The sequence below is a fragment of the Nelumbo nucifera genome, chromosome 3, assembly GCF_055504915.1.
Source record: "Nelumbo nucifera cultivar China Antique chromosome 3, China Antique-T2T, whole genome shotgun sequence".
Classification (NCBI taxonomy): Eukaryota; Viridiplantae; Streptophyta; class Magnoliopsida; order Proteales; family Nelumbonaceae; genus Nelumbo; species Nelumbo nucifera.
In genome coordinates, this window is record NC_142651.1 from 46054635 (window position 1) to 46076581 (window position 21947).

Here is a 21947-nt window from a genome sequence, read left to right on the forward strand (position 1 = left end):
GCTATTTGGATATTTTGAAAATCCTACTGAGTTTATAGAAGATTTATGTGCTTAAGTGGATATTTATGCTTATAGGTCTGATCAATTTGCAATGGGAACCTTCTTATAAATTTGATCCGTTGTGTCAATCTAATTGCTTAAAACCCATCAAATTGGAAAGAAATGTTTGGCTATTTAGAATGCCTGGATTTTATTGTACCATGCAGAAGAAGCAAATTGAGGATATGCATCTGGATTTTACGCTTTTCACATGTTTCTTGAACAAAAAACTAGATTATGGATTCTATCATCAGGTATGCTATCAGATAATCTGTGACTTCAAGAATTTTCCAATATTTTCAATGCATTTGCTAGAGATGATTTTTCTAATTTCTATGATATCTGGAATCTCTCTAGGGAAAGCATCATACAGGTTGTTGTTGAGACGACTAAGCCTATGGAAATTGAGAAGTGAGAAGAGCCTGATCTCTGCGGATTGACTACCAAATCAACTGGTGGAGCAGCTGTTGGTGTTGTAATCAGGGGATCTGCTGGTGGTGTGGGTAGTGATGGCCATGATGGAGTTGTAGGTGCGGATACAATCTGGGGACTTGTAGAAGAGCAAGTGGGTGGAGGAAGCGTTGTATTATGGTCAGGTTCTGTTGCCATCAGCACCCCATTTATGCCATGGCATCTGATTGAATGACCTGAAGTGCAGATATTTGGACTAATGAGCTGCACATTGTTGAGATAAAAGCTTCTTCTGCCATTGTTGGAGATCCTGAGCATGAAACCTGAGCTGGAGGTTGGAATAGTTGAGCCAGTTGGGAAATGATTTAGGACATCAAAGAGAAGTGGGGAAGGAATTGAGTGTCTCAATAGGAAGTTGAAAACTGCATTCTCAGGCAGAGTGATCTTTGATAGCACCCGATCATTGGGCATCAGGAAGGTGATATTTGCTGGTATTCTATCTGGTGCGATCATATTAATCAGCATGACAAAGGTGAAATAATTTGCAGTCCGCATCTCTCCGATTGCAACAAGAAGGTCTTCATTTCTGGTGAGCTCATCTGCTGCACTGATGGATAAAATTAGACGCATCAGCAGGATCAACAAGGCAAAGTAAGTCGCCATGAATGTTTGGTAATTATGCTAGCTCTGATCGATGGTTCTTACCAATAAATGATACATATGGGCCTTGGTGCTTTGTAGGTTATCTTGGTCATGTATCTTTGCTGCCTCAACAACTGGATTCACACCTACTGCATGATTAAGGCTTTTCAGCGGGTTGGATTTATATGTAAAAACACACTTTCAACAGTTTAAGCTGCAATGACTTATTTTATAATGTTATGGCACGAAAACCTCTATTTAACCAACCAAACCTTTTCATTTCTTTGCTTACATCTCTTATTTTATTCTTTTAATATTATATTACTAGAAACTATGTCTCCTCTTTTCCCCCTCACAGAGGGGATGTTTGGAACCGTGGCCGTTTTTCAAAAAAACAGTGCCACGTCGGATCCACATAGGTGTTTCAACAAACATCCATGTATCTCATTGTTTGGTTCAGCCGATTATTAAAAAATTTGGTATGCCTCGAAAATCGGGACCCCACCGATGCATGAAACGCCAATGAACCGTTTCCCCCAATGGTTGATTGATGTGTATCCTATGTGGTGCTTACCTGTCAGCACATACATGAAAACTGGTGATGAAAATCATCTTACCAAACATCATAGCGTTGCTCAGTACCCACGTGGCAGAAGCTTTTTTTTTGTGAAAAAGGGGTCTTGGAAGCATGAACGTATTTTTTTTTGATAATTGGTCCCAAAAAGCGCCCACGCTTCCAAACACCATGAGAATTTCACGGGAATATGGGGACCATCTTCTGTTTTCCTAATCCATGTCGATTATTGTGGTTCATGAGTTTCCTGCTGAATTCTTTTCAGTTTTCCTAACCCATGTCGATTAATGTGATATTTGCTGGTATTCCATGTGCCTTTGATTTTAATACAGATTCTATAAGCATATAATCACTGAGAAGTTTGTGTGTACGTGACTGGAGGGGGAGGGGGGAGATTCAAGTCCAACCTCAGGTACTTTAAATGGGAAATGATCAAGGATTGGCTTAACATTGTGATGAATACTCGAATGTTGAGCTTCAGATATCAAGGTGCGCTGTGATTTATATCATCAACATCTCTTTCTCGTGCTTAACGAATTGAAGCCTCCAACTTCAAGGCAGCAAGTTCAGTGCCTCACGCGCCCCATAGTACATCGCAATCGTGTACTGGGAACATCTCCTGTCCTAATGCACGCCGAAATGTGCATGTGAGGCGCCTGTGGGACACTGATTTGAACTCCAAGGCAGCAACTAAGTCTGAATAAGGCAGCAACTAAGTCTGGATATTGTTTAAGGTAGTTTATGCATATGAACAATAAATAGGTCCCATCATACGCATCTATGAATCCTTGTGTGATGATGAATACCGCTTACGGAGATCTAATGGACATTGGATGTCACTTTTCTGCATTAATTATTGCAATGGCTTGGTTGAATCTAGGGGTGGCCATCTGACCCACTAACCCGTTAATGATCCATTTAAGAAAATTTGAATTGATTGGGTTAACCCAAAATCACCATAACCCAATCCAACCTGGCCAATCCATTAATCCTACATATAAAGAATATAACAAAAAAATATTACAAAAGTTATAAATATAGATAGTTAAATAACAAAAACTATAGGAAACAAAAAAATATTATAAAAAATACAAATAAAGACACAAAATGAAAAAATTTGCAAAACTGTAAAATGACAAAGCTAAAGAAAAGCACTAGCAAGAAATTAATCTATTGTTAATGAATGGCAATGACATGGATGAGAAGGACTTAGGGTTTCTAGTAATTGAAAGGAAAGTGGCTCCTAAGAGCATGTTTGCTTTGAAGTTTGATATTTAAAATTGTAATAATTACATTATCTCTAGTAAACTTTTCTTTTCTTTGAACTCTGAATACAAAGAATGTTGTTTTGAATTTTGAATTCTACAAATTATCAAATATCCATTTTGATCCCATATATTAGGGTTTTTATTTGTCTTTTTAGGGGTATCATTGAAAAACAAAAAGTTGTATGATTGCACTTTAAGAGATAAGAGGAAACAAACAACCAATTTTCTCTTAAATTTAAAATATTCTTCTTAAGAGATAAGAATTAAGAGGAAAGGGACATGCCCTAAACCTGTTCATGGGTTGGGTAGCCTGACGGGTTGGCCTGACCTAGCTTGTTCTTGATTAAGTTTGGACATAATTTTAGGCCCATGATCTCAAAGAAGCCTGGGTTGAGCCTATGTATCCCCATTTTCCCAATCCCTATGAGGATCCGCCCCGAATGGGGTGGGGATGGGGATGATTTTCCCTCCGCGTGGATGGAGATAGGAAAATTTTCATCTCCATTGGTGAGGACAAGGTGGGGATGGGGAGAGCATTCCTACCCCATAGGATCCCCACTAATATATATGTTTATGTATATGCATGCATATGTTTATGTGTATATATATACACATATATGTATATATTAATACTTTTAAAAATATGTTTGAATCTTTTCTAATAGGATTGTAAATTTTAATTATTTTATTTTTATTTTTTAAATAAAATAAAAAACAAAAACAAAATAGTTGTCATTATAAAAAATTACAGGGAGTGGGGATCCTTACGGGGACGGGGATGGGGATAACCTTGTCCCTGTTAGCGGGGACGGGGATGGATATTTTCACTGGAATGGAGAGGGGGAGAAGCTCTCTGTCCCCACCCCGCCCGATTGCCATTCCTAGCTTGGACTCAAGTCTGAATATTTTCTGTTAATAAAGAGGTAAAACTTGGTTCAAACCTGGCATGACACGACCCATTAACAGGTCTATCTTCTATCAAAAGTCAAGTGAAAGGAAGAGGAATGGTGAAAATTTGTCGATCCTCACATGCACCAAGAAACAAAAGTGAAGAACTATTGTTTTCAAATTTTTTAAATGTTCGGATGGGATTAGTTAACAAGAGAGAAGCTGGTGTCGAACGAAAAAAATGAGTTAGATTATAGGCTAAATAGAAAGAGTTGCAAAATTAAAATGAAATGTGTTTGACCCAGAGAGGGTGAGGGAGAAAAGCAAAACTTGAAATAATAAAATTTATGGTTATTGGGTAATGTTGACCCAACCCATTAAATAGTCCTTTATTGGATTAACCAACCCGCTAGTGACCCAGACTAAATGGATACAATGCAACCCGTTAATTAATGGGTGGGTTAGCGGGTTGGGTTAGAAAATGGCCACTCTCTTGATTCTTGGTCCTTTGCAGTTAGGGACCAAGATCTAACGGCTTACAAGCACTGATACTGCTTGCCAATATTTTTTGTCTACTTGTTGTCTGGTGTTGTCAATCCAAATCTCCTATCCACACCTATCTATCCATATGACACTATCCTGGTTCAAAATATCAAGGTGGTAGAGGTGTATGGATACTTAAACCGATATGCCTATTATTACGATATGATATGTTTTGTATCAAGCATATTGTATTGATATTTTGAAGTTTGAACCTTGGACATTATATATGTACATTGATAACATCTCCCCATGAATGATGATATGCAAATATGTGAGATGATCTCAATGCACAGCTATAGTGATGTTTGGGTTGGTGTGGGTAGGATAGGGGTGTAAATTGGACTGGATTTGGTCCAATCCGATCCAGTCCAATGTGAATTCATTGTAAATGGACCAGGTCGAATCCAATCGAATAAATGTTTTGGATCAATTTGGACCAGTCCAGTTCAATGTCTGGACTGTCTAATCTGTTCAAATTCATTTTGATTTAGATTGGTTTCAATCCAAACCCGATCCATTGACACATATTTTTATCTTATATCAATGGATTAGATATTGGCTTAATCCTATCCAATCCAATATAAATTTGTTATGAATGGTTCAGGTTCAATCCAATCTAATAAATATTTTGAACTGGATTGGTCCAATCCAATATATATTGTTGGTCCGTCCAATCTTATAGTGTGGTTGGACTGGTCCATTGACACCCTTTGGCAAGATTAGGTCGAAATTTGATTCTTTATATTTGGATTAAAATGAAATCTTATCCGTTGGATTATATCAGATTCAAATTGAATTTGACTTGCAAATATGCAACAGGATATTTAATAGTATTAGTAGATTAAAATGATCAAAATGCTATATTATAATTAATAAGATGAACTAAAATAATTTTGATATTATCTATCATGCATGAATTGAATTAAAAAAAAAATTTGTTTGAAACTTGAACCCATTATTCTTTAAAATACAACAAACCAACTTCACTGATAAATACAATAACAATCTAGTATTGATTCAGATCAGATATTAGATAAAGGTGGATGCTGAAGTAGTTTAAAATGGCTTAAGTGCCCACAATTTTGTGGGTCCCACATTTACATAGTCAAATGGACAGCAAGGCTCCTCAAAAGTACTAGAAAGATTAGATAGAGCCTTGACAACTTCATGCTGGTTACATCTTTTCCCTAAAGCTTCAATCATATCATCAGATCACGGGCCTATTAAACTTGAAATAGAATTGAGACTAAATTTAAGGAAACCACAATTCCATTTTTACCCTTATAGTATGAACATCGAGACTGTTAAAAAATCATCTCAAGCATATATATGAGAACACCAAATTAGAGGTTCACCAGCTTTTTGGCTCATCACCAAAACTTAAGACTTACAAGAATTTGAGAGACTGAAATAGTAGAACCTTTGGTCGTATACAAGATCATCTTAAAAGGCTATCAGCTCAAATATCCCGTTCATACATGAACACAACCTCAAAGGCACAAGTAGAGCAACTATAATTCCTACAACAACAATATCATTATTGGTTATGTAAGGAGTAAACGGGGAGATTGAAGTCAAGAGAAGTATGCGCTCAAAGATGGAGACAAGAACACCTCCAAATTCTTCCATCAAACAACAAATAAGAAAAATAGAAAAAAAAATACAATTAAGTAGATAAAGAATGCTCATGATGAATGAGTTTCTAGAAAAGATGAAATTACTGAAATTTTCAACAATACTATCCTAGAAGTAGTGATGTTTTCAGTGGTGAAACAACTGAACCCCCATAAGGATATAGGTCCAAATGGCTTTATAGCTTCTACTAACAATAGTAGGGAATACTAAGTAGTGATGTTTTCATGGTGAACCACTTTTTTTCAACACTAAATATCTGCCTAGAAAGCTAAATAACACAAATTTAGTGTTTGTGCCTAAGACCAGTCAACCGGTGAGTACAACAAGTTGCATGCCAATGAGTCGTTGTAATGTAAGTTACATGATCAAATCCAAATGGCTAGTCATGCAGATGCAACCTATATTAGAAGAAATCATCTCACCTTTTTAGGCAGACTTTCTTAAGAAGAGGCAGGTTACAGATGATATCCTCTTAGTTAAGGAGATCACTCACATGATGAAGTCTCAAAAGAAAGGGGCATGTTACATAGCTTTAAAATTTGACATGTCAAATGCATTAAAGATAATGGATCGGATTTTTCTTAATGAAGTTCCTCACATAATGAAATTTTCAAACAAATGGTGCAGCCTAGCTAACACATGAATGCATCTCTTCCCACATTCTACATTAAACTGGGGAGAGAAGCACATGGTCATTTCCATCTTAGGAGGGGTTTAGAAAGGGAGACCCCCTTTCCCCTTATTTACTCATAATTGGGTTGGAAGTTCTCTCTCAGATGCTTCAACAAGCAGCTGATTTGAGGATCATAGAGGGCATTGGACTATGTCGATGTATTACACCCTTCACTCATTTGCTGTTTGCTGATGTCTGTATGCTCTTCTGGAAGGCAGATTTTTTTGCAGATCAAAGTTCTCAGTCAAATCCTTTGCACTATTGAAGAGATTTCAAGACAATAAATCAATTATGAGAAATCTAGTTTGTTATTTAGCATGTATGTGCTTAGGCACCACCAAAAGTTCTTTTCTAAAATTCTTAAAGTCAGTAAACCTATGCGGGGAACCAAGTACTTGAGCTCAAGATAGAGATCAACCCCAAAAGCCAATCTTCTCATAAGAGAAATATTGGATCGGGCTCAAAATAGAATCAACTCATGGAGCTTCAAGTTACTTCTCCAAGCGACAAAAACAACCTTAGTATTAGCACAATCAATGGTACAAGCCATACCAAACTACTCAATGGCTTCCATAATCTTTTCCTAAAAATTCCATGAATAATTTGATAAAATTGCAAGAGATTGTTGCTGGCAAGCTGAGAACCACGACACCAAACACACAATCTCTTGGCAGAGTTCAAATCAGCCCCCAACAAGATTCCCCTCACCCCCACAACGTCCCACACCACATCCCCATTGTGTATTGGGAATATCTCCCAATGATGACATCATCATTTCTGATATTATCATTAGGAGATGTTTCTAATACACAGCAGGATGTGCTGTGGGATGTTGTGGGGAGCAATCTTGTTGGGGGCTGTTGAATCAAGAAAACAATTTGTCGTGCAAGCTCGTAAAGAAAAACAACGTGTAGTACAAAATATAATGTTTTGCACTCTACATATCTGCATTTGTACACTTTCCAAACTAAGCCTAAAGCTGTATTTGATAGAAATATAAAACCGAACCAGGGTAAACTTTACACCTTGCAGGCATTTGATAACATATCAGTGTAAAATTACATTTTACCAACTAATTACATCGAAATTATCAATGTATTTATTACATCTCCCTCTCTCTCTCTCTTCTCCTTCTCGCTTGCTCGCTCGCTCGTTCTCTCTCTCTCTCTCTCCTCCTTCTCTCTCTCTTATTCTCCTCTGTCCGACTACGTAAACCCTAACGGTTTCCAAAGCGGGTGCAGCTCTGTGTGTGGCAGTATCGCCAATATGATCAACGGATCTTGCTCCAGCATTGAATGTTGCCAAACGTTCATTCCTCGGGGTCTTGATATGTTTCAAGTAAAACTCCAAAGCAACAGCTCTAATGACTCCAATTGCAGCTATGCCTTCCTGGTTGAGAATGAATGGTTCAGTTTCATGGAATCAGATATATGGAACTTTACAGGGAGAGTGCCATATAAGTTTGGGAACCAGACGGGAACTCCTGTGGTGTTGGAGTGGACGATTGGGAACCAAACCTGCAGAGATCCAAGCCTGCAGGTGAACTATGCCTGTGGAAACAACACTGAATGCATTAACTCCATTGGCGGCAGTGGATATCTGTGCCGTTGCAAGAATGGCTATGATGCCAAGGTATAATAAAGCATATATAGAAGATTGTGTGTACCCAGTTATTTATTGATTGATTGATGACTTATTAGTTATTAAATATTGACTATGCCAGCCTTTTATGCTTAATTGTTGCTTGAAGAAACTGAGGAGGAGAAGAGAACGACAGGAGCCAGAAAACAGCTCCCTCCAATGGGTTTCTGCGGATGCGGCTACAGAGTAACCGATGGAGGAGAAGGAGATCTCCAACGACTAGGTAATAAATTAATTTAAGCCGTTGGAGAACACCCTCTATGGGAGGGCATTCTAACAAAAGACAAGTGTACTAGATGGTTAGACCCAGTTGGTCAGCTCTATTGTTTTTGCTTTCACCAAAAAGAAATTGTCCACCATTTACTATTTACATGCTGATCATATGCTCAAGCTATATGGTTTGAAGCCCAAATTGAGATTAATCCCAACATAATTGAGCAAAAACCACTAAGCAGTATAATGGAGGATTGATTCAAAGTGCTCTAGCTCCAGTTTTAGTTGAATATATATGAGATTTCCTTTGGCAAATTTTGTATTCTTTCATATTTCATATGACAGACATGAAACACGAGGACCTTTGAAAACATTCACTTATTATTGCCTATTGACATCATCAGTAATGCAAAAGATTACCTGCCTTGCGAAAACTCTTACACAATCTCTAAACTACAAAGTACGACCTAAATATATAGCTTGTACTTCTGTGCATCTCCATTTAATCCAATAAATTAATACAAGTGTCATAGGACACTCTTTCGTCATCAAACACCCTAGGGCCTAGGATGGACTCACATATGTAGAAGGTAGAACTTGGTAGGCCATCAACAGTTGTGATGTAGAGTTACGAGCCCTAAACCTAATTGGTGGTGGACTTGATGCAGCTATAATAGTTTATAGGGTAAAAGGCTCAAACCTCCCTTGATGTTTATGCTAAATACTAAGACCTCCTCCCCCTCTCTTTTCTAAATGGATTAATACCTCCCTTGTGATATGACATCATCAGACACGTGGGACCTATGTCAAAAAGGTAGGACTAGTCGAAACCCCTGAGGCCCTCCCCATCTTGATCCAACCAAACCATGCATCCTTATAGTAGAGGAAAGAACAAATTGGTGTTTATTTTATTTGATTTATAGCAAGATATGAAAGTGACTTATCAATACAATAAATAAGATGAAAATGTATTGATGGTATTGTATATGACTTGTGAATATACATGTATATCACCATCTGTCCACAAAAGCAAGTACAAACACATGACAGTATTAGAACAAAAATGAAAAGTTCAAATTAGGATTTTCAAATTGCAATTGTTCCAAGAATACATTTACTTGCATTGACATTGAAATGAAGAGAAATCTAACTCTTGGCGCCATCCTCTGTGAGGGATTTTGGCATGGTTTTTGATGAGGGCAGATTTGGCCCTCCAGTGAAATTGTGACACCTGACACCTCATGCCAAGTAAGTATAGCCTCTTGACAATTAGACATCTCGCCATAGGTAGTTCGCCATAGGCAATTCGCCATAAGCAGTTTGCCACAGGCAGCTCGCCATAGGCCGCTCGCCATAAGCAACTCGCCATAGGCAGCTGCGCCATAGGCAGCTTGCCATAAGCAACTCGCCATAAGCAGCTTGCCGCAGGCAGCTCGCCCTAGGCAGCTCGCCACTAAGCAGCTCACCATAGGCAACTCGCCACAGGCAGCTCCCCACAGGCAGCTCGCCACAAGCAGCTCGCCATAGGCAGCTCACCACATGCAGCTCACCCTCAGCCTAGCAACTTAGACAACTCGGCATTTTATAGGCAACTCGCCACTAAGCAGTTCATCCCCAAGTATCGCAGGAAGATCTCCTGCCTAACAACCTGGCCCAGACACCGACCCGCCGGCTGACACAGGCGCCGACCTGACAACCTGGCCCAGACACCGACCCGCCGACTGACACAGGCGCTGACCTGACAACCTGGCCCAGACACCGACCCGCCAACTGACGCAAGCGCCGCCCTAACAACCTGGCCCAAGCGCCGACCTAGCCGCCTGACACAAGCGCCAGCCTGACGACATCGAGGAGTTCACCACTGTACCCCGGTTCTGACGGGATGTGACGAGTCTTACCGTTTGGAGGCTTTTCACCCACCTAACCTGCGAGGACTCCGGTATATAAAGACCTCACCCCCCAAAGGGGAGGGGGAGGGGAAAAAAAGGATGGTAACCCCTGCTCTCTAGCTCTCTCATTTCTCTCCAAGCTCTCTGTAATCAGAATACTAACTTAGGCATCGGAGAGTCTCCGCCGGGAAAATACCCCCGAGTCCTCTGATTCAGTTCTCGCAGGTCCCTCAGCACCCCGCCGCCTACAAAGGAGAGGAAACCACCTCATGCAGAGGGTAGTCGGGTTGCGCTGCACCAGGGATCTCCACCATCCTCTGAGTTGCAGGCCGCCTAGGAGCAGGTCAAATGACAAGTCCACCAGGCAGTTCACCACCAGGGAGTTTGCCACCAGGCAGCTCGCCACCAAGCAGTTCTCCACCAGGGAGTTCGCCACCAAGTAGCTCATCACCAAGGCACGTCACCACCGGGTCAAATAACAAGGTACTTAGCCAAAAAAATTTATACATCACAAAAAATGGTACGTGACCAGAAACGGTTACATCAATTGGCGCCGTCTGTGGGAAAACGCTACAAAAAGCTAAGTTCTCATCCTACAAAAGCTAAGTTCTCATCTTACCAAAGCTAAGTCCTCACTTTTTAGAAATTGAAGCTATCACTTTATAGTTTACATTTTTTATGAACTCAAAGACTATGCAGGGAGCTAACATACTAAGTAGCTCTACCAACCTTACTTTCAATTAAGATAATGCCTCATCAGTCCTCTCCGCAAAGCCCCCCCTACAAAGATGAGCTCTTTGTGGCTTCCGCGGGAGTTGGCGGCCAACAGACTCAAAGACTATGCAGGGAGCTAATAGACTAACTAGCTCTACCAACCTTACTTTCAATTAAGATAATGCCTCATCAGTCCTCTCCGCAAGGTCCCCCCTACAAAGATGAGCTCTTCGTGGCTTCCACAGGAGTTGGCGGCCAATAGACTACATAGGCACCCTTACCGGTCGAGCCTTCCAAAGCTCCTGTGTGAGCTAGCGACCTAAAGTTAGTAGTGCTGCCCCCGAAGGTCGAGCTCCTAGTAGCTTCTTGTAGGAGTGGGTGACCGGCATTACGAATCTGATGCATCACAATCATAGCTCGACACCTCACAGGCAAAGCCTACGGGCCACATTACTGCTTAAGGCCCGGTCGCCTCTCTGGCACGGGCGAAGTCAAAGAAGAGTAGACTACGAGTCACTCCCAAAGCCTACGGGCCACATTACTGCTTAAGACTCGGTCGCCTCTTCGGCACGGGCAAAAGTCAAAAGAAGAGTAGACTACAAAACTCCCAAAGCCTACGGGCCACACTATTGCTAAATATCCAGTCGCTTCCTCAACAGGAGCAAAATCAGCAAAAGTGAACTATAAATCGCCCCAGAGTCTAAGGGCTACACTACTGAACTGGCGGAGACCCCCTCGCCTTACTGGTAGCTCGCCACATATAGGCAGCTCCCGAAGCCTAAGGAATTGGATCAGCACTTACTAGCTCGTCGACTTACGGGCCAAAAGAAATCTACTCCCTTCGCACTCAACTCGGGAGTGGGGGGCAATTGATGAGGGCAGATTTGGCCCTCTAGTGAAATTGTGACACCTGGCACCTCATGCCAACTAAGTGTAGCCTCTTGACAACTAGACAGCTCGCCATAGGCAACTCGCCATAAGCAGCTTGCCACAGGCAGCTCGCCATAGGCAGCTCGCCATAGGCAACTTGCTACAGGCAGCTCGCCATAGGCAGCTCGCCATAAGTAACTCGCCATAAGCAGCTTGCCACAGGCAGCTCGCCATAGGCAGCTCGCCCTAGGCAGCTCGCCACTAAGCAGCTCGAGCTCGCCACAGGCAGCTCACCATAGGCAGCTCGCCACAAGCAGCTCCCCACAGGCAGCTCGCCACAAGCAGCTCCCCACAGGCAGCTCGCCACATGCAGCTAGCCACAGGCAGCTCGCCACAGGCAGCTCACCCTCAGCCTGGCAACTTAGACAACTCGGCATTGCATAGGCAGCTCGCCACTAAGCAGTTCGTCCCCAAGTATCGCAGGAAGATCTCCTGCCTAACAACCTGGCCTAGACACCGACCCGCCGACTGACACAGGCGCCGACCTGACAACCTGGCCCAGACACCGACCCGCCGACTGACACAAGCACCGACCTAACAACCTGGCCCAGACACCGACCCGCCGACTGACGCAGGCGCCGCCCTGACAACCTGGCCCAGGCGCCGACCTAGCCGCCTGACACAAGCGCCAGCCTGACGACATCGAGGAGTTCACCACCGTACCCCAGTTCTGACGGGATGTGACGAGTCTTACCGTTTGGAGGCTTTTCACCCACCTAACTCGCGCAGACTCCGGTATATAAAGACCTCACCCCCAAAGGGGAGGGGGAGGGGAAAAAAAGGATGGTAACCCCTGCTCTCTAGCTCTCTCATTTGTCTCAAAGCTCTCTGTAATCAGAATGCTAACTTAGGCATTGGAGAATCTCCGCTGGGAAAATACCCCCGAGTCCTCTGATTCAGTTCTCGCAGGTCCCTTAGCACCCGCCGCCTACAAAGGAGAGGAAACCACCTCATGCAGAGGGTAGTCGGGTTGCGCTACACCAGGGAGCTCCACCATCCTCTGAGTTGCAGGCCGCCTAGGAGCAGGTCAAATGACAAGTCCACCAGGCAGTTCGCCACCAGGCAGCTCACCACCAGGCAGTTCTCCACCAGGGAGTTCGCCACCAAGTAGCTCATCACCAAGGCACATCACCACCGGGTCAAATAACGAGGTACTTAGCCAAAAAAATTTATACATCACAAAAAATGGTACGTGACCAGAAACGGTTACATCAGTTATAGTTAGGCTTAAATGATTAGATCTTCTGAGAGACTATTTCTTTCTTTTTCTTAACTGAGAGACTATTTCTATGCTTTTTTTCTTACCAGCCTTTAGAAGAATTCTATCTTCATCTGGCTTACAATCTTTGGCATCCCTTGTTTTGGATTTTTTTTCTCATTTCCAGTCTATCTGGTGAACTTTACATCATATGCGGATGGCATAAAACCATAAATCACCACTCTTCTTATATATTTGACGAACTATTCCAACCAGTGATAGATGGAAAAAACATGAATATTAGTGAAAAATAACTTGGGTTGATTGGCTGTACACTAGAAGGTCTCATGGTGTCCCACTGTAAATGGTACTGAACCATGAATTAATCCTAACAGTGCATCCTGATGTATCCAGAAAACAATGTCCTTAAATTTCTGAAGAATTGCTATTGGCCACAAAAGTACAAACTTAACCCAAAACTTTGCATATGGATAAAAAGAAAGAAGAAAAATCTTCATGTTAGTGCACGGACAGAAAAACCAATTGTGGCGTGGGTTATCTTTTTTTTTTTTTTTTTTCATTTTTTGCTAATCAATAATGGTGGAGGTGGTGCAGTTATACTGCTGCACAATATTTACCCCATCAGTTGCTACTTGCTAGATGATTCCTTTTTACTAACATTCATATTTGCAGGAGAAGAGCTGAAGTCAGAGAGAAAGAAAGAAAGAATTTGAGGAGATAATCTACTGTTTGATTGTACAAAAGTTTATGGAAAACACCATTTCGATGATACCACTAATATCAGTGCCCTCAGATCCTACTGGCAGAGTGGATATGTGGCCAAACCAATAATAGAAACTGGAATCTATCCACTCCCCTTAAGCCTCTTGATATTATAGTCTATATATACTAGCAAGGTTAAGCTTGGAAGCTCTATGCGGCTTCTATACTGTGGTATTTTCTCGAAAGAGTTGAGAGAACCATGAAATCTCTTCCTGATGAATTCATCAAAGACCAGGTAATTGTGAACAATCTGGCACCTGAAAACCAGCTTGGGGTTTCAGATTCCTTGGTTCATATACCACCTGATGATGGTGACTGGTGGAGGCATATTGGGTTCTGGTGATGAAACAAAGTCCTATAAATTGAGGTCCTGTGTCATGTATTTGGATGCAGTGACACTGCAGAGATATGCAACCATGAGGACGAAAGAAGCTGCCTTTGAAAGAAAAGTAGACACTGGCCTTGTTTGATAGGCTACATCAGAATTGCAGAGGATGATTCATTTGATACATCTAATGATGAAGCTATTGGGCTTACCTTTTTGGGAATGACAATGCTATTGGTAGTCTTGGGGGCAGTTGCATTTGGGTCATTTTTATAGGGTGCAGACGTGGTTTGATACTCTCTGTATCAAGCGTATCATATCGTATCTTTTGAAAACGATACGGTCTGAAACGCCTATTTCCAGGTGTTTTGGATCCCTAATTTTTTTTAATAATAAAAAACATGCTAAAAGCTTCTCAAAAAATCCAAATTTAAAAAAAAAAACTAAAAAAAATAGAGTTTCGGTCGTTTCTAAGTGCCGATACGATACGGCCGAAACTCATATCTTATCGATACTTTGAGTAATAAATATTTGTGTATATAATTAGAAACAAAGTGGCTTTTAGGATTCAGAAATGTAAATCAGTAGATATGATGGTGAGATCTCTTTTTCTTTTGGTTCTATATTGAAGTATGAAATGTACGAGTATCATACCTATTGATACCAATAAACTCAATTTGGTATGAACTATGAACTTGATCAAAGTATCCTTTTAGGAATCAGCAATTTTGGTACCAATAAACACAAAAGTTAATAAGAATGAATAGTAGTTGAATGTTTGATGAACCAGAGTTGGCTGGTATTTGCACGGATGAATGAAGCAAAGCCACAGGAAGTATTGCACAGGGAACTCTGGTGGTCAAAGATATCCTAATTGTGAACCAACTTGACCCATTGTTATCAAGATTACTTTTCTCTTGTCATGGGTTTATTAATGGGTCTGTATGGGCATGGCTGAGCTTGTTTCTACACGAAGAAAAAGGAAAAGGAAAAGGAAAAGTGCTTTAATCCGAAGTGGTTAGGACTTGGTAACCATCAATCAGGATCCTGTTTTGCGGGATGTACAGAATACCCATTCAAATACAAAAGCTGGTTGTGGAGCATGTGAATCATTTTTCTTCAGCTTGACAAGAGAAGAAGCTAACAATCATTAATTTTTTTCACAAGTTGAAAACTACACGGTGAACCAAACTGCTGAAAGCACCGGAACGACATAAAATTAATGACAGACAGACAAACAAGTGGTTGAGTTGAGAGACTTACAACGAGCCTGCAACTCCTAAGGGCTCCGAGCAAAATACATGAATCAAAGTATGTCATTATTCTGATTTTTGGTAATAGCTACTCTCTTAAGTGGGACCCATCAAATGGTGAGTCCTAGACTAGTCTTGTGTATATGCGAAAATGTGTCAAATATATGGGCCCTGATTCCTGAAGCCGGTAGCCGGTAGGTGGATGCTTGGTTCTCTCTCTCTCTCATGTTCCATTCCAATTTCCAAACTCCATTTCCAGTTTCATGCAAGCCAATGAGATGAGCCGTAGAGTTGTGAGAGTCATCTAGAAACCATGAAATGGTATGAATTGCTTACATCATTAATTAGGCTTCACGCAGTTGAGAAGTAATAGACACAAGTCATTTTATTTGACTTTGCTTTCCCTTGTTACTAAATGAGGACTCCCTTAAAATCAACCACGAAATGTTGAAAGAGGAAAACCAAACAGCTTCCAAGGTCGGTAGTCGGTACAGTGTGTCAAAATCCATGCATTTTGCCATGTGGGTTGCTAGGATAGACCGTCCATCTTATGGGAGATCCTCTGGATTACTAACCCTTCAATCCGGCCCTTGGTTTTCGGTATATTAATTACTTTGTTCTCAAGAATGATGTTGCTGCAGTCATCTCTTAATTAATTCTACCTTCATTTGCTGGTATTGAAGGGAACCAAAGAACAAGCACTAAATATTCATATAAAGAACCCCATTTGCTCTCACATATTCAAACACAGAGTCTGAGTCTGGCCTTCCCTGGGTAGTAGTGATAAATAATCTGAAACACTAACTAGGTATTTGGAGACCACCTGAAATGAAATCACTGTATTGTGAATTTGACTATTTGAGATTCTTCCTTGCATAAAGAGCACTAGTTGTCCATATCTCATATTCTCATAAATGAGGTCATTCTGGCATTTTATATGAATTTATTTCCCTTTTAACAATCACAATTCACAAACGGCTCCATTTTTCATGTCACCCAAACGCTTACATTTGTCTGTTTCAATTCATGGTTCAAAAGTCAGAACTTGGAATGGTATTGGAAACTAAAATTGAATAACTCCATTTCACATGGCAGCAAAGCACCATTGAATTGACTCTATTTCTTACGTAGTCCAATGGGCTTCCCCCTAAGAAGCCTAGTCTATCAGAATTATGGAAGCATAACAAACCTACTCCGTTGGCTGTTGACATTTTTGAGAGAGAGAGAGAGAGAGAGTCCGGCCCATGAGATGGGCGTAGACAAGGATATCAGCTACAGTACATCTTTTTTTAGAATGGGACCCACATGGGCCCCATAAGGCTGCTCTTACGTGGATTAGATTGGACTTAACATTCACTATCTTTATCCCCCACCCAACCAAACTTGTTCCTTTTTTTTTTCAGGTTATCCATATGACTATATGCCCCACACTACAAGACAAAAGATGTCGCCACCCATTAGCCATTACCCACGTGTTAGTAGCTTTTTTCTTTTTTGAAAATGCCACGTGTCATAAGTTTGACACATACAATCGCGGCCTACAAGAAGACACGTGGGCGCTCCTATTTGACAGCTTCGCTTCATAGTTCATACTTTTGCGACATGTGTTATCGGCTTATTCCATCTTACCCAATAACAATCCTACACGTCATCAAAGACGGCGAAAGGTCATGGAATCTCCAACTCATGGACCCTACCAAAGCGATAGAAGGAGACGCTCTTTATTTTATAATTTTTATAAGTATTTATTTATTTAATTTAATCAATTTTCTTCTATTTTCATTAATTTCACAAGTAACGACCCTCTTAATTAATAAATCGCAATCTCTGTTAGATTTATAATAAAATGTAATTAGTCACTATTTATCTTATTAATTAAATCGCTATTAGGACGCCAGCTGTCTGCCATGTTCCCATCGAACCCTCTTCTGGCTTCTTTAGCACGTAAGCTAGAGAGGGACTTCTTTGTCAGAACGCCACAACGGTTTTACTTCTATCTAACGGCGATCTAACGGAGTTATCCAAAATTCTTCTATTCCCATCCGACGGTTCTTCTTTCTTATGCCGTTGTTCTACATTGTTTTTCACGAAAATGTTCCCGAAACACGGTTGTTATGGTGTAGATGTGTATGGTGTACCAAGTGTTATGGTGCATCTGGTAACGCTGGATCCTTCCTTTCTGTATAAAGATGAGCTGAAGAGATACAGAAGAGGTGGCGTTGTCGCCAGCGTGGCACTGTTCACGCCACCGATACTACAGGGCACGGTTTACGGGACTAACGCGAAGAAGCTTTCTTCTTGCTGTTCCGTTACACTGATACATATACGCCCCTCATTTCACGAAATATCTACGAAAATGTCCCTGTGCTCTCGCTACCGGAGATGTATGGGTTGACGAAAATACCCTTGAGACTCTTCTAAATGGCAACCGAGGGCATTCACGTCCACCACTTATCGTCGGAAACTAGAACTCGGTGTGGTTCCCAATCGCAACAAAGTCCCCGAAGAATCAAATTACCGAAAAGCCCTTATCCAAATCCACTGACTAATCCCATTTCAAGTTTCAATGTTACAGACGCGGTATACATTCGATCAAATAAAGGGGTATTTTTGTAAGAAAAAGAAACAATAAGTACGCTCGGTCTTTCTACGTTCTCGGCTGTGTAGAAATCGAAAGCGCCATTTTTCTCGTTACGGGTTTTACGAGTATATATATTTGCAGAGAAAGAAGGAACAAACGGAGATAGAGAGAAGGGATAGAGAGAGAAGGAAAAGGCAGGGTAACAGAAGAAATGAATCGTCTACGTTCTTCTTCTCTCTCTAGAACGTTGACGCATATCTCTTTCTTTCTCTGTATCTCCTTCGTTGCTGCTGCAGCCGGTTTTAATCTTACGACGATAGGATTTGACGAAGGTTACACTCCTCTCTTTGGTGATTTCAATATCCTCCGGTCATCGGACGGAAAGAGCGTCAGTCTCCTCCTCAACCGCTACTCAGGTATCAGAAGAATGATTTTTTTTTTTTGCTTTTTATCTTACCAAAACTGTCGACGAAGGCAAGAAACAGAGAGCAAAGAAGAAATAAATATATTTTTTCTGGTTAATCGACTGTTACGGTTACCGGTTGCTTTTGAAACGTTTCAGGGTCTGGGTTCATCTCGTCGAGCCTCTACAACCATGGTTTCTTCAGTGCTAAGATTAAGTTGCCGTCCGATTACACGGCCGGCGTTGTCGTTGCCTTCTACGTAAGACCTCTTCTTCCTTGCGACCTTTTCCTCTTGTTTTTTCAGAAGTTTGCTTCCAATTTTTGATATATTTTAGTTGTACTGAATAACTAACAATGGAATCCCCAGCCCCAGTCACCGTGTGATTGAATCGGGTTCGTTCGATTAGAACCAGCTGTGGGGCCTGGTCAGTTCACGTGTACTGATCACGGACGGATTCAAGAATCAAGTAGACAAAGTAGTCTTCTTTTTCGTTTTCAACTCTGGTGGCATCAATGCATCGTCACCTTTGTAGTTTATACAGTTTATTATATCATCATCATCCATGGACCATGATTTCTTGATGCATGTTGTGTGGTATGATGCAGACATCGAACGCAGATGTGTTCGAGAAGACGCACGACGAGCTGGATTTCGAATTCCTGGGAAACGTTCAGGGCAAAGAGTGGAGGTTCCAGACCAACGTCTACGGCAACGGGAGCACCAACCGTGGACGTGAAGAGAGATACACCCTCTGGTTCGACCCGACCCGTGAGTTTCATCGCTACAGCATCCTCTGGACCGCCAAGAACATCATGTAAGCAATCCAACCCCCCTCCCTCTGGCTCTCAAACTAGCCACGTGGCCCCAGATTTGTTAATGTGTATGTGGCCCCAGATTCTACGTTGACGAGGTTCCAATCCGAGAGGTTGTGAGGAGCGATGCGATGGGTGGGGACTACCCATCAAAGCCCATGGCATTGTACGCGACGATATGGGACGCTTCAAACTGGGCAACCGCCGGTGGCAAGTATAAGGTGAACTACAAGTACGCTCCCTTTGTTTCCGACTTCTCCGACCTGGTTCTGCAGGGTTGTCAGTCGGACCCCATCCAGGAGTTCTCCAGCACCATCTGTGCGGATGAGGATGCAGAACTGGAGAGGGCTGAGTATGCCGTTATCACACCGGAGCGACGTAGAGCCATGAGAGTGTTCAGGCAGAAGTATATGTACTACTCGTACTGTTATGATATATTGCGATACCCCGTGCCTCCACCTGAGTGTGTTATCACCCCGTCGGAGAGAAGGAGGTTCAAGGACACTGGTCGGGTGAAGTTCGGCAGCCGCCGGCGCCGGCGCTCCAGGCGGCCTAGCCGGCTTCCGGCTGGTGGAAACCAGGCTGATGTGTAATATGGTTGATGTGTAATAGAGAATAGATGTTGTGTAGTTGTTATTGGTTTCTTATTAAATTCTTTTCCTCTTTATTTCTTTCACTCCTGCTATTGTGATATATTATAAACAGAAAAAAAATTGAATAAGATTGATTTTGGGGGATTTTTTAAGAAAATATCTTTTTCGCTTGTAGATATATTTTGTGGTTGAGCTAGACTTTTGAGAACTTATCCTCCATGTGAGGGTTTGCTTTAATTAAACCATCAAATTTGCTCAAGATCAAAATGAATCCTTCACATGAGCAACCTCATTAGTTGGGTCATTTTCTCTTAATTAATTTGGGTAATCTTTTTATTTATCTGGGCCGGTGGTTCAATTTTTTTATAGACTCCTAGAAAAGGACTCCTAAGAAAGAAAAGCTTTCTCCTCCATTAATGTCTGGTTGGTTTGCTACTTTCCCGCTTATGTTTTATAGTGGGAGATGAATATATAATGGAAATAAACAAACTAAATAATCATAAAGAAAATGAAAATTATTTCTGGGTAGTTGGGTTGGTAAGTTGCATCACTGTCAATTCATGGTAATGGAAAAGGCCTATATATGTTTGGTTTGATTGATAGAAAACAAGAGAGAAACAGAAAGTTGAGGGAAACTAAACTCTTCTGTTTCTCTCTTATTTTCTATTAAACCAAACACAGATTAGGGGGCATCAATCATCAATCATGGAGAAAGAAGCTGTAGTTCTTAAATGAAGCCTTAGTTCTTCTATAGAAAACAAATGAACAAAATAAGGGGTGGGCTATGGCTTTTGAGGAAGAGTATATACTTAGATGGTTAGATGAGGGTTAGTTAGACCAAGAATCGTCCAACTTCCATCCAATCATCCATATCTCAATTTGGAATGATTGGGGTTAGTGGGCTGTCTTGATTCTGAATTTCTGATTGAGCTGTGGCCAGCTTTGGATTTTATTTAAAGAAAGAGCAGAGATGGGCAGAAAACATTGACTTTGAATGTATTACATTAGCCAGTGGCTGTTCAGATACTCAATTGCTTATAAAGAACAAAGTTGCAGATTTTCTATGGCTGTCCTATTTTTCTTTTTATGGGGGCTTTGATTAAGATTTTCTTAGGCCTTAGGGCCCATTGCAATGGAACAAATTATTTGTGGTCCTCTTTGTTTGCAGCAGATAAAAAGTGGGTTTAGCTGGAAGAGCATCAAATTATCCAAGTTTATTTTTATATTTTGATTAGGTAGATAGAAACCCAATTACCCAACAATGAATATTCTGTTGGTGGTCTTGGGTCGGGTTGAACTTGTATGAAATCCGACCCGATTGTCAGGCCCAGCCTGTAAGATGAATTCAACTAGGGGAGTTGGGTGAAACTGAAGTTGAAATCGTATGAAACTGAAGTTGGCTCCTCCAAGTGAGGAGCCGTTTAATTACAGGTGAGTTGGCTGAAACTGAATCACTTATTGCTTTATCTTTTAGAACATAAATTACTTTATTTAAATAACAAATTTTCAGGAATATGAAGCGAACTTCAGTTTCAGCCATTAAGGAGCTCACAACCTCCTTAATTATTAACTTAATTAGTAAAAGACAGCAATAAGTCATCCAATTCATACGTTTCAGCCATTAAGTAAATCAGTCCAAAAAGCATTGCTGAATGTCTTCTTTTAGTCTAAACTAAGCACCCTCCTTATGTGGACGGTTTTTTGAATTAATTAAAGAACGAATCAGTTGCAAAGTTCCAAAAAATTTAGTGGTGCAAATCAAGCTGATGAGGCCAGGTTTATGGTCAATTCAGGCCCAACCCTAAAATTTCTTAAGGACCAAGCCTGAGGTCAAGCCCGACCTTCCCAACTTGAGCCCAACTCATACTATAATTCAATGCATGTTAGGCTCAGCCATAGGTCAGCTTCAGGTTTGTCAATGAACCAACTTTAAAACT

The 21947-nt window shown here is 41.2% G+C and overlaps 2 protein-coding genes and 1 pseudogene across 2 annotated transcripts; 2 read left to right on the forward strand and 1 right to left on the reverse strand.

Annotated features, from left to right (window-relative positions):
• Window positions 1-229: 229 nt before the first annotated feature.
• Window positions 230-1246, reverse strand: LOC104611448 (uncharacterized). Its single transcript, XM_010278500.3, has one exon. It carries the CDS (start codon window positions 1111-1113, stop codon window positions 373-375), a length of 741 nt encoding a protein of 246 aa, XP_010276802.1. The 5' UTR covers window positions 1114-1246; the 3' UTR covers window positions 230-372.
• Window positions 1247-7939: 6693 nt separating this feature from the next.
• Window positions 7940-14642, forward strand: LOC148801186 (UV-B-induced protein At3g17800, chloroplastic-like; annotated as a pseudogene).
• A 3672-nt stretch (window positions 14643-18314) lies between these two features.
• On the forward strand, window positions 18315-20167 carry LOC104611450 (putative xyloglucan endotransglucosylase/hydrolase protein 30). Its single transcript, XM_010278501.3, has 4 exons — window positions 18315-18616; window positions 18763-18863; window positions 19211-19419; window positions 19500-20167. The coding sequence occupies exons 1-4, from the start codon at window positions 18412-18414 to the stop codon at window positions 20008-20010; spliced, it is 1026 nt and encodes a 341-aa protein (XP_010276803.1). The 5' UTR covers window positions 18315-18411; the 3' UTR covers window positions 20011-20167.
• Window positions 20168-21947: the final 1780 nt, after the last annotated feature.